The sequence below is a fragment of the Dreissena polymorpha genome, chromosome 1 (genome assembly GCF_020536995.1).
Source record: "Dreissena polymorpha isolate Duluth1 chromosome 1, UMN_Dpol_1.0, whole genome shotgun sequence".
Classification (NCBI taxonomy): Eukaryota; Metazoa; Mollusca; class Bivalvia; order Myida; family Dreissenidae; genus Dreissena; species Dreissena polymorpha.
Window position 1 is genome coordinate 66,769,413 of NC_068355.1, and position 12,651 is coordinate 66,782,063.

The following is a 12,651-nucleotide window of genomic DNA, read 5'->3' on the forward strand; positions in this document are numbered from 1 at the left end:
ACACACCGTCCAATGATGGTGAACAAATGTGCCAAATGATTTTAATATCTCACAATGTACAACAAAGTTATGGCCCAGATAAGCTTGTTCCGCCCACCCGCCAGCCGACATTCCCCAATCTAATAACCAGTTTTTTTCTTTGGAAAACCTGGTTGAAAAAATCAACAAGAGGGCCTAGATGGCGCTTGTTCGCTCACCTGAGAGGAGTCGGTTCATTCAATCTTTGTCAAAAATATGACCTTGTGATCAAGTGTTTGAGCTAGATGAGTCAGATACGATTATTAATTTGAATTGCATCAAGAAAATCATTCTCTTTAAATGCTCAAGTATTAGGTGAACAAGCTGTGCTTGTAAAACACCATGTCCCCCATATCTTTGACCTTGAAGGATGACCTTGACCTTTCGCCACTTAAAATGTGCAGCTCCATGAGATACACATTCATGCCAAATATCAAGTTGCTATCTTCAATATTGCAAAAGTGATGGCCAATGTTAAAGTATGATGCAAACCAATGTTTAGACCAAGTTTCATGATGATTGGGCAAAAAATGTGACTTCTGGACTGTTCACAAGCCTTTTTTACTATATTAATATGTATAAGGAAAACTGCCCCGTCCCCCTGACAACCATGTTTTTCAACGGACCAGAACCATTTTTGAACTCTACTACGTATCTAGGAAACGTTCTGACCAAATTTCATGAAGATTGGACCAAAAATGTGACTTCTAGAGTGTTCACATGTTTGCACTATATACATATAGAGAAAACTGCCCAGACCCCTGGTTGCCATGTTTTTCCACTGATCTGGACCATTTTTGAACTTGTCCGAGATATCAATAAAACCAATGTTTTGACTAAGTTTCATGATGATTTGGCAAAAATTGTGACTTCTAGAGTGTTCACAAGGTTTCTCTATAGCCAAATAAGGAAAACTGCCCAGCCCACTGGCGGCCATGTTTTTCAATGGATCTAAACCACTTTTAAACTCAACCAACATATCATTAAGACAAACATTTTCACAAAGTTACATGAAGATTGGGCTTTAAATGTGACTTCTACAGTCTTTACAAGGTTTTTCTTTTTTTTGACCTAGTGACCTAGTTTTTGACAAGCAAGACATAGTTTTGAACTCAATCGAGGTATCATTGGGACAAATCTTCTGACCAAGTTTCATGAAGATGGGACAAGAAATGTGGCCTCTAAAGTGTTTACATACCAAAGGTGGACGGACAACGGACAAAGACCGATCCTAAAAGCTCACCTGAGCAATCAGGTGAGCTAAAAATTGTGATGTCTTTATTAAATTTGTGAGCTTTTATTTGGGAAAACTGGGCCAAATACATGTGCATTCAGTATTGTCCAAGATTGACCTGTGCAATCCACACAGGCTAATCAGGGACGACACTTTCCACCTAAACTGAATTATCCCTTAGAAAAGTCTTCCTTTAAACAAAAATTGTAGTGCTTTCCCTGATAAGCCTGCGCAGACTTCACAGGCTAATCTGGGACGACACTTTACAATCATGCATTAAGCCTAGTATTCCCACAAGGCAGCTCAATGGGTGCTGCTTTGGAGAAGATACGTAGGAATGTCCCAGGAGTCCGTGAGAGATGGGTTGTATTCCACCAATGGCCAGCCAAGGGTGTCCAGCAGACAGCAGCGATAAAACTGGGAGCAGCCTATTATCTGAAAATCAGTAGCAAATTGCAATCATCTGAAAAGCCATATCAAACTGCAAGTATCTTAATAGCAAATTTTTAACAAGAAATGTGTTTGTCAGAAGCACTATGTCCCCTTCTGCGCCGCTTTGATTTAGTTTTTTTTACCTTTGACCTTGAAGGATGACCTTGACGTTTTACCACTCAAATTGTGCAGCTCCATGAGATACACATGCATGCTAATTATGAAGTTGCTATCTTCAATATAGCAAAAGTTATTGCAAAATGTTAAAGTTGGCACAAACCAACAGCCAGACCAGCAGACAGGGCAGAAACAATATGTCCCCCACTATAGTGGTGGGGGACATAAAAATCTGAAATCAGTTTCAATTTGCAAGTATCTGGATCTCAAAACGCAATTTGCAAAATTCTTAAGATCTACACATGTATATCAAAGTTCTTCAAAATAAATGCAAATTGCAAGTATATGGAAATCAAAACACAATTTGCAAGATTCTTAAAATCTATATGAAAGCACTTCAAAACTAGAGCTTTGTCACAGACGTGACGAATACCCCCACATGCCGCATTGACACAAAATATTTTGCATGTCGTCTTCACAAAAAACAGCAGACACCATGCTCAATGTTTAAAACGCACTAAGTGACCCCTTGACCTAGTTTTTGACCCGGAAAGGCCCATGTTCTAACTTAGCCTTATGATAATCTCGATAAAACTTCTGACCTAGTTTGGTGAAGATCGGACCGGAACTACTTGAAATAGATAGCGGACACCATGCTGAATATTAAAAAAATGCACTAAGTGACCCCGTGATCTAGTTTTTGACCCTGCATGACCCATATTCAAACTTGACCTAGATATCATCTAGATACAACTTCTATCCAAGTTTGGTGAAGATTGGATGAAACTTCTTGAATTCGAGAGCGAACATGGTGATGTTGAAAACGCACTAAGTGACCCTGTGACCTAGTTTTTGACCCGGCATGACCCATATTCAAACTTGATCTAGACATCATCTAGATCAACTTCTGACCAAGTTTGGTGAAGATCGGATGAAAACTACGTGAATTAGAGAGCGGACACCATGCTGAATGTTAAAAAATGCACTAGGTGACCCCGTGACCTAGTTTTTGACCCGGCATTACCCATATTCCAACTTGACCTAGACATTATCTAGATACAACTTCTGACCAAGTTTGGTGAAGATCGGATGAGAACTACTTGAATTAGAGAGCGGACACTTAATACGGACCAACAGACCTACCGACCGACAGACAAGTTCACTCCTATATACAGTACCCCCCTCAACTTCTATTGTGGGGGTATAATAAATGCCAAATGGAAGTATCTGAAGATCAATCGCAAATTGTGAATATCTGCAAATCTGCAGCATATTGCAGGAATATGAAAATCTATAGCGTATTGCAGGAATATAAACATCAATAGTGATTTGCGAGTATCTGACAAATAACAAAGGCCAGAAGCCAATTCATAAAACTAGCTCAAGAAAAACAAGAGGGCCTGAAAGGCCCAAAGTCACTCACCTGAGATAAAAAGAAATTACCTGTTTTTCAACAACAATCTGACTAAACTATTTTTATTCTTTCCAAACATTCAACATTTAAACTTAAGCAATAATGCAAGCAATACAAACAATTCATATAGAAATACAGTTCATAAACTTTCAAAAGTTAATCATAGTTAAACAGGTTTTTTTTTCCACTTTTTGGGAAGATAGCCTATGGCTTTGGAATTGGGAATTTTATCGGCATTTTCATGAAATTGGGAAAATAAATTCATTAGCCTTTTTTTCCACACGAAAAGTCCACTGATTAGGGAAATACTAAATTTGATTTAACTCTTTATAATCATTCAAATTTAAAGAAAAAAATCATATAATACTTTGTTAGATGTAATTGAATTAAAATCGAGATTAAATACACATAAGACATCTTTCTAAAAAAAAAAAAAAAAAAATTTTTTTTTTTTTTTTGGCAATGGGGAATTGTTTGCCACATTTTGGGAAAAAAGTATACTTTTTGGGATTGGGAACATAGCCGAATTTCGGCTATAAAATCGGTCCAAACAAACCCCTGTTAAAACAAGGTTTCGAAAACAATTATACACTTTCATGGCTAAACTTGGTCAACAGTTTGTGTTCAGTATAAGGCAAATGCCTGTATAAAGCACTAGGATAAACAAACACCCGTGATCACTATAATTGAATTCACTCGATTCACTTCACTGAACAAATAATTAAGAACTCACTTTCATTGTATTATTCACTTAAGTCTACTGTAAGACACTTTCAGAAAACAAACAGTTTAAATCAATTTCTTCGGCTTTGATTAATCACTTATAACTTGCGTTAATCACAACACACTAAGTCACTTTAATTAAAAGATTAGCTGAGATTTGTCATTTAATAAATTCACTATGTTCACTCATCACTTAGTAAAAACACTAACTAAGTCCTGTTCTTTATTAAATCACAAACTCAATATTTTCACTTAGAGAAAAAAATACTAATTCACTTTGCCTTAGTAATCACTTAACTTATAATTGCACTTAGTTAAAAGAACTAAACTAACTCCACTAACTTAACATTCCCAGTTAGTTAACCAACCGACATCATTTGCGAACTCATCCAAGAGGTTATTGGGATGAATCTTCTGACCAAGTTTTATGAGGATTGGACAATAAATGTGGCCTCTAGAGTGTAAACAAGATTTTGCTAAAGACATATATAGCCATATAAGGAAAAATGCCCCGCCTCTTGGCAGCCATGTTTTTCAAGCAAACGTAACCATTTTCAAACTCATCCAAGATATCATTGAAACCAATCATCTGACCAAAGTTCATGAAGATTGGACAATAAATGTGGCCTCTAGAGAGTGAACAAGGCAAATGTTGATGTCGCACAACGGACGACGGACAAAAGGCGATCACAAAAGCTCACCATGAGCAAGTTGTGCTCAGGTGAGCTTAAAAGGAACAAAGAAACCATTTTTAACAAGAGCACCGCCTTGCGGGTGCAGACCGCTCATCTATTTTCTTTTTAAAGGTGAAGGGACTCTCATTTTCAATCACAAAGGAGGGAGGAGTGGAGTGAAGAAGTTAAAAAAAAAAAAAATCGGGGGGGGGGGGGGGGGGGGGTTGGGGGGTCGATGGGGGGGGGTTTGGGTACGATGGTTGGACGGTATTTCAAACATAACCGTTTTTAAAAAAAAATGGGGGGGGGGGGGTAAAGTGTGAGGGTGTGGTGGTAATTTGTGAGATGATCTTAAAAAAAAAAAAAAAAAAATCAAAAAAAAATTGGGGGGGGGGGGTGGGGTGGGGTGGGGGTATAGTGTGAGGGTGTGGTGGTCATTTGTGAGATGATCTTAAAAAAAAAAAAAAAAAAAAATTAGGGGGGGGGGGGAGGGGGGGGGGAGGGGGGGAGGGCACGGGGGATGGTTTGGGTGGAGTCTATATTGGTATGTCAGGTAAGAGTAGTTTCATCAAAGTATCAATCAAATCTAATCATAAATAAAGAAGTTATGGCAATTTTAGCAAAATTTAATAATGTGACCTTGAGAGTCAAGGTCATTCAAAGGTCAAAGTAAAATTCAAGTTGCCAGGTACAGTAACCTCATGATAGCATGTAAGTATTTGAAGTTTGAAAGCAATAGCCTTGATACTTAAGAAGTAAAGTGGATCGAAACACAAAATTTAACCATATATTAAAAGTTACTAAGTCAAAAAAGGGCCATAATTCCGTAACAATGACAACCAGAGTTATGCAACTTGTCCTTTTACTGTACCCTTATGATAGTTTGTGAGTGTTCCAAGTATGAAAGCAATATCTATGATACTTTAGGGGTAAAGTGGACCAAAACATAAATCTTAACCAAATTTTCAATTTTCTAAGTATAAAGGGCCCATAATTCCGTCCAAATGCCAGTCAGAGTTACATAACTTTGCCTGCACGGTCCCCTTATGATAGTTCATAAATCTTGCAAGTATGAAAGCAATAGCTTTGATACTGTAGGAATAAAGTGGACCTAAACACAAAACTTAATCAAATTTTCAATTTTCTAAGTATAAAAAGGGCACATAATTCTGTCAAAATGCCAGTCAGAGTTACATTACTTTGCCTGCACAGTCCCCTTATGATAGTTAGTAAGTGTTGCAAGTATGAAAGCAATAGCTTTGATGCTTAAGGAATAAAATGGACGGAAACACAAAACTTAACCAAAATTGTCAATTTTCTGAGTATAAAAAGGGCACATAATTCTGTCAAAATGCATGCCAGAGTTATCTAACTTTGCCTGCCCAGTCCCCTCATGATAGTAAGTAAGTGTACCAAGTTTGAATGCAATAGCATTGATACTTACTGAGAAAAGTGGAACTAAACGCAAAACTTAACCAAAATTTTCAATTTTTTAAGTATAAAAAGGGCACATAATTCTGTCAAAATGCACGCCAGAGTTATCTAACTTTGCCTGCCCAGTCCCCTCATGATAGTAAGTAAGTGTACCAAGTTTGAATGCAATAGCATTGATACTTTCTGAGAAAAGTGGACCTAAACGCAAAACTTAACCGGACGCCGACGCCAACGCCGACGCCGACGCCAAGGTGATGACAATAGCTCATAATTTTTTTTCAAAAAATAGATGAGCTAAAAATTGGAAAAATAATGTATGGTCTCTTTTTTTCATTTATACTTCTGCATCTGTACATCCAAAGCTTTCACCTGATGTCCTGATGTTATAAAGTTGGTTTTATAGTATTTTGAATGCAACAGTATGACACTATTTTTTTTAGAATAAGCACTAAAACTGAAAAAACACAATTTTATCACTTTTTTTAAGGTCGTGTGAAGCTAAAAGAAGACCTTCATATAATTTCTAAATAAAACCAGACAAACACTTCAGTCTAATAGTTAATGCAACATATCAATGGATTACTGCATGAGCTTGGAACATTTTGTCGGTGCGTTTCTCGACTGGTATCTTGTCATTTATATCCGAACAGCTAGGCACTGTGCTCTGTAAAAAAACAAATAATTTCATAACAAATATACACACTATCGAATGAATTACATAGACCGTGTAAAGCTCATGAGCAGAACAATGGAAGTTGGCATGTGTATTTATTTGATACAGTTAAAATGCGTGTTAGAAACAGTACATTAAATCAGTTTATTTAAAAATCCTTTTTTAACACTACATTACATTTTCGTTGTGAATATTATAACTTAAAATGTTTTAATACATCTTAGACTTAAAATACATAGTTAATATCACTGTGAACTTATGTTTTTGGCAAATTTGTACCTTTGAACTCTAAAAATCCCCTAAATCCTATATGTAGGTAGACTGGCATAAAACAAAACATTATGTCTACTCATGGCCCTTTGTAGTTAGTTAATTATAGATTTCATGATCAAAGACAAAATTTCAGTCTGGACAAGCTGTTTTACGGCCGAATTTGACCTAACCTCCAAATGATACCTTGACCAATGAGGTTCTGGTGACCTTTCGGATTCCTCCAAATGATACCTTGACCAATGAGGTTCTGGTGACCTTTCCTATAAATGATACCTTGATCAATGAGGTTCTGGTGACCTTTCCTCCAAATGATACCTTGACCAGTGAGGTTCTGGTGATCTTTCCTCCAAATAGTACATTGACCAGTGAGGTTGTTGTTTCAACTTACCTCCAAATGATACATTGACTCGTGAGGTTGTGGTTTGACCTTACCCCCAAATGATACCTTGACCAGTGAGGTTGTGGTGACCTTACCTCCAAATGATACCTTGACCAGTGAGGTTGTGGTGAGCTTATCAAAATTGCATGAAAAGTGACAAAGTTAATAGACTACTGTAACTGCTACATATACTTCTGCAAGCAGCCTCCAAAAAAATTAAGCTGTACAAACCCTGAGATCAAGTTTCTGAAGGGTTTCATGAGGCTGATTTTTATCCTTCTCTAGTAGACTGTATACAAAGTCTTCAATCTGAGTTTTGTACTTCCTAGAGAATAAACAGCATCATACAATATCAACACAATTCTCATAGTATCGGCCCTCCTCATTGTATAGTGCCTTTGACAAAAAACCCTCAAGAAATGCTGGGCAGTAAATGTTTTTCCATTTTTAGAAGTTTTAATTTATTTTCTGTTTATTTATAACTAGTAAGAGGATCTTTCTCACGATTTCCAGTTTTCGTTTTAAAGTATGTCATGTTTATTCCAAGCCGATATTATGATTACACATAATTGTGTTAGTTTGTTTTTGTTTTATTAGTAAGTTTATCAAATGTTGTACAAGCTGCTTATTTGTGGAAAAATAAAATAATTTAAGAGACACATGACCAAGAGTTTCGTTTTTCAATTAAGAAACGATTTATAGAAAACAAGAGATGTGTTCGTCAGAAACACAATGCCCCCATATTGCGTCGCTTTGAAATATTTTTATTTATTTTTTTACCTTAAAGGAAGACCATGACCTTGAACTTGCACCATTCAAAATGTGCAGCTTAATGAGATACACATGCATGCCAAATATCAAGTTGCTATCTTCAATATTGCAAAAGTTATGGCCAACGTTAATTTTTTTTTCCGGACGGACTGACATACTGACAGACAGTTCAACTGCTATATGCCACCCTACCGGGGGGCATAAAAAACATGCGCATAGTAACAAACCTTAGCAACCAATCAGAAGGGCCGATATTATGAGAAACAGTGTACATGATGCTTATTACTATATGGAGCTTAGTCTTCCCAGTATTTTGGCAAAAGATTACCGATTTAAATGCAGTTTTTTTTTTGTTATGTGCAAGATAACACATTTAACTAAAGATTGATGCATTATAGTAGCGCAACTGTAATGATATAGTGATTTCTTTGAAGATTGATGAGCCTTTTTACCTGTTTACTTATGGATATCTAATTTAAGCAGGTACTAATGTGAAGTTGTCTTGGCTGAGTGGTTAAGGCAATAGACTAGAAATCTTTTGGGATCTTCCCGCGCAGGTTCAAATCCTGCCGACAACGCATACTTTTTGTGACACATTTTATTTCTTTTCTAAAGTAATTTGATTTAATATAGCATATAAGCTATGTTTATTGTTAAATAGTAGTCCAGTTTTCCAGCAATAACACAAAAATTGCAATAACTTCCTGTATAAACCAAGCTTTGCATTGAAGTACAAATTTGTTATATTTTCTAGAGGGCCATGTGCTCACGAAAATATTGCAATTTTCTCACTTCTCATTGAAATAAATGTTTCATATTCAATCAAAACAAAAAATATCCTCTATTTATCTAACATAAGGAAACTTCTTTATAATATGTGTTATTAATAGAAGCTTTTGTCATAGTAGAATAGTACATATATATTGGCTTCAATTGTGAAAATGTTCTGTCAATATAGCCTCTTCAGTTACAGTTAATAGAATCAGATATGCTTGTATGCTAAAAATAATTACTTTGGATAGATTAACAATACTGCTTTCATTCATACTCATTATTTAACATGAAATATTTTGTAATTTTTATGCACATTCTTCAATTTTTAAAATTAAAACAAAGTTATGGCTAATTTCAGTAATTTGGGTGATTTACTGCTAAAAATACTAATCATGCATGTTGCATTTTTATTTCAAAAAGAAAACGGTATATCTGTCTATTTCTTGGCATTTTTGCTACACATATAGTGTACATGTATCTATAAAAAGTTCAAAATATTATTTAACTGATACTATTTTGAATTTTATGTCACTTTGTTTTTAACCAACCCAATTTCTACTTGGCTGAAACCACTTGTCAACATTTCATGGCGCTCTTCAATAGATAACAAGTTGTAAACAAGAGGGCCTGAAAGGCCCAAAGTCGCTCACCTGAGAGGAAAGGAACTGACCTGTTCTGTGCAGCACAAGATGTCATTAGAACAAAGTGTTCTTACCAACTTTCATGACTAGTGAACACCCTGGCAGCCACGTTTTTCAACAGACCACAACCATTTTCATACACATCCATGATATCATTCAAACAAATATTCTAACAAAGTTTCATGAAGATTCATGAAGCCATATAAGGAAAAATGCCCCGCCCCCTGGTGGCCATGTTTTTCAAGCAACTGGAACCATTTTCGAACTTGTCCAAGATATCATTCGGACAAATCTTCTGGCAAAGTTTCATGATGATCGGACAATAAATATGGGTTCTAGAGTGTTAACAAGGTTTAACTATAGCTACATAACGAAAAATGCCATGCCCCCTTGGTGGCCATGTTTTTCCACCAACCGGAACCATTTTCGAACTCATCCAAGATATAAATGGTACAAATCTTGTGACCAAGTTTCATGATGATCGGACAATAAATGTGGTCTCTAGAGTGTTAATAAGGTTTTACTACAGCAATATATAGCCATATTAGAAAAATGCCCGGCCCCCTGGACCCTGGTGGCCATGTTTTTAAAGCAACCGAAACCAATTTCAAACTCATCCAAGAAATCATTGGGACAAATCTTCTGACCAAGTTTCATGAAGATCGGAAAATTAAAGTGGCCTCTAAAGTGTTTACAAGGTTTTACTATAGCCATATAGGGAAAAATGCCCCGCCCCCTGGCGGCCATGTTTTTTAACCAACCTGCATCATTTTTGAACTCGTCCAAAATATTATTGGGATGAATCTTCTGATCAAGTTTCATGAAGATCGGACAATAAATGTGGTCTCTAGAGTGTTAACAAGATTTTACTATAGAAATACATGTACATGTATATAGCCATACATGTGTATATGGAAAAATGCCCCGCCCCCTGGTGGCCATGTTTTCAAAGCAACCGAAAACATTTTCGACCTAATCCAAGATATCATTGGGACCATTGTTCTGACTAAATTTCATGAAGATCGGAAAATAAATGTGGCCTCTAGAGTGTTAACAAGCTTTTACTATAGCCATATAAGGAAAAATGCCCCGCCCCCTCCCGGCCATGTTTTTCAACCAACCGGCACCATTTTCGAACTTGTCCAATATATTATTGGGATGAATTTTCCGATCAAGTTTCATTAAGATTGGACAATAAATGTGGCCTCTAGAGTGTTTTAAAAACAAGATTTTACTATAGCCATATAAGGAAAAATGCCCCGCCCCTTGGCAGCCATGTTTTTCAAGCAAAGGTTGCCATTTTTGAACTCATCCAAGATATCATTGGGACAAATCTTCTGAGCAAGTTTTATGAAGATCAGATAATAAATGTGGCCTCTAGAGTGTTAACAAGGTTTTACTATAGCCATATAAGGAAAAATGCCCCGCCCCCTGGCGGCCATGTTTTTCACCCAACCAGCATCATTTTCGAACTCGTCCAATATATAATTGGAATGAATCTTCTGACCAAGTTTCATGAAGATCAGACAATAATTGTGGCCCCTAGAGTGTTAACAAGATTTTACTATAGCCATATATAGCCATATGAGGAAAAATGCCCTGCCCCTTGGCAGCAATGTTTTTCAAGCAAACGTAACCATTTTCGAACTCATCCAAGATATCATTAACACCAATCTTCTGACCAAATTTCATGAAGATTGGACAATAAATGTGGCCTCTAGAGTGTAAACAAGGCAAATGTTGACGCCGGAAGACGCATGACGGACAAAAGGCGATCACAAAAGCTCACCATGAGCACGTTGTGCTCAGGTTAGCTAAAAATAAATGTCTGTAAAAGAGTACTTATTTTATCTTGTTTAAACTTAAAAAACCTTTACTGCATCTGTACACACCAACTGCATGCCCATAATATGAAATCTTGATGAATTTTGGAACTTTCATCTACTCCAGGGGTGCAAATAAACTGAACAAAAGCCGAGCGTGGGGGTGGTTTTGAAAAAAATCAGCATTTTTTTTAAAGGGGCCTTTTCACAGATTTTGGCATTTTTTAACTTATTCATTAAATGCTTTATAACGATAAATGTAAACATTGGATCGTAAAAGCTCCAGTAAAAAATCAAGAATAAAATTAAAAAAAGGAAAAGAACATTGCCCGGACCAGGTTTCGAACCAGTGACCCCTGGAGTCCTGCCAAAGTCCTGAAGTAAAAACGCTTTAGCCTACTGAGCTATTCCGCCGAGTACATGTACATGAAGTATTTTATACCTTATATAAGCAATCTTCGTAGTTTCACAAAATTTAACGACAAAAACAGAACTCTCCAAATTATTCAATCGTTTCGCGTTGCAACGCTTTATAATTTTTAGGTTTTAAAATCGTCAAAAGATGCATATAATGGCTATATTAGACAATGGTAAATGTTCAGTATTACTGTTTCCTCACAAATATCATAACTAAAACGAAAATTTGCGAATCTGAAACAACTTTTTTCAATTCTGTCAATTTACCAAAGCGTGAAAAGATCCCTTTAAAGCATGGAAAGCCTACCTAACTATGTGTATATAGTTCAGTGAAATGATGCTGATTAAGAAAAAAATACATTAAATTATACTTGGAAAGGTGCCCATTACAGGTGTGCTACCTTAAACACATATGTTTTTTTCAATCTTTTCACTTAACATATTTAGATGCTTACATTAAGAGGGCCGATACTAACGATAAACATGCTTCCTGTAAACTCAGGTCATCCTCTTGTGCAAAACAAAACATTTCCATATTACATGGATGCTCACACATTCCACTTTTGTTTCGAAACACAACATTTTCAAAGATGTTTTATGGCAAAATTTAACTTCTGTTCTCCATTCTCTTGCTCTTGATCTGCAGTAGGACTAGGAAACTGAACTTTTTTCCACTAAACTTTTGCTTGTTTCATATATTGTATTATGTTTTCCATAGAAAGGTATTAAACTTGTCAAAAGTGTAAAAGAAACAGGTGAATACAATGTACCATTCAGGTTTTTTTTCCCCACTTTTTGGGAAGATAGCCCATGGCTTTGGAATTGGGAATTTTATCGGCATTTTCATGAAATTG

The 12,651-nt window shown here is 36.2% G+C and overlaps 1 protein-coding gene and 1 non-coding gene across 3 annotated transcripts in view; one reads left to right on the top strand and one right to left on the bottom strand.

The window, feature by feature from the left end:
• The window catches only part of LOC127833220 (zinc finger CCHC domain-containing protein 8-like), a 48,209-nt gene that overhangs the window by 26,305 nt on the left and 9,253 nt on the right, over nt 1–12,651 (bottom strand). For both annotated transcript variants that reach the window (XM_052358390.1, XM_052358381.1), the window contains exons 4-6: nt 7,603–7,696; nt 6,630–6,710; nt 1,584–1,687 (exon numbers count right to left, since the gene is read on the bottom strand). In XM_052358390.1, the coding sequence (XP_052214350.1) occupies nt 1,584–1,687; nt 6,630–6,710; nt 7,603–7,696 (279 nt within the window). The remainder of the gene's footprint in view (nt 1–1,583; nt 1,688–6,629; nt 6,711–7,602; nt 7,697–12,651) is intronic.
• Nucleotides 8,639–8,720, top strand: Trnas-aga (transfer RNA serine (anticodon AGA)). The gene has a single exon. It is a non-coding gene; the product is annotated as a tRNA-Ser (tRNA).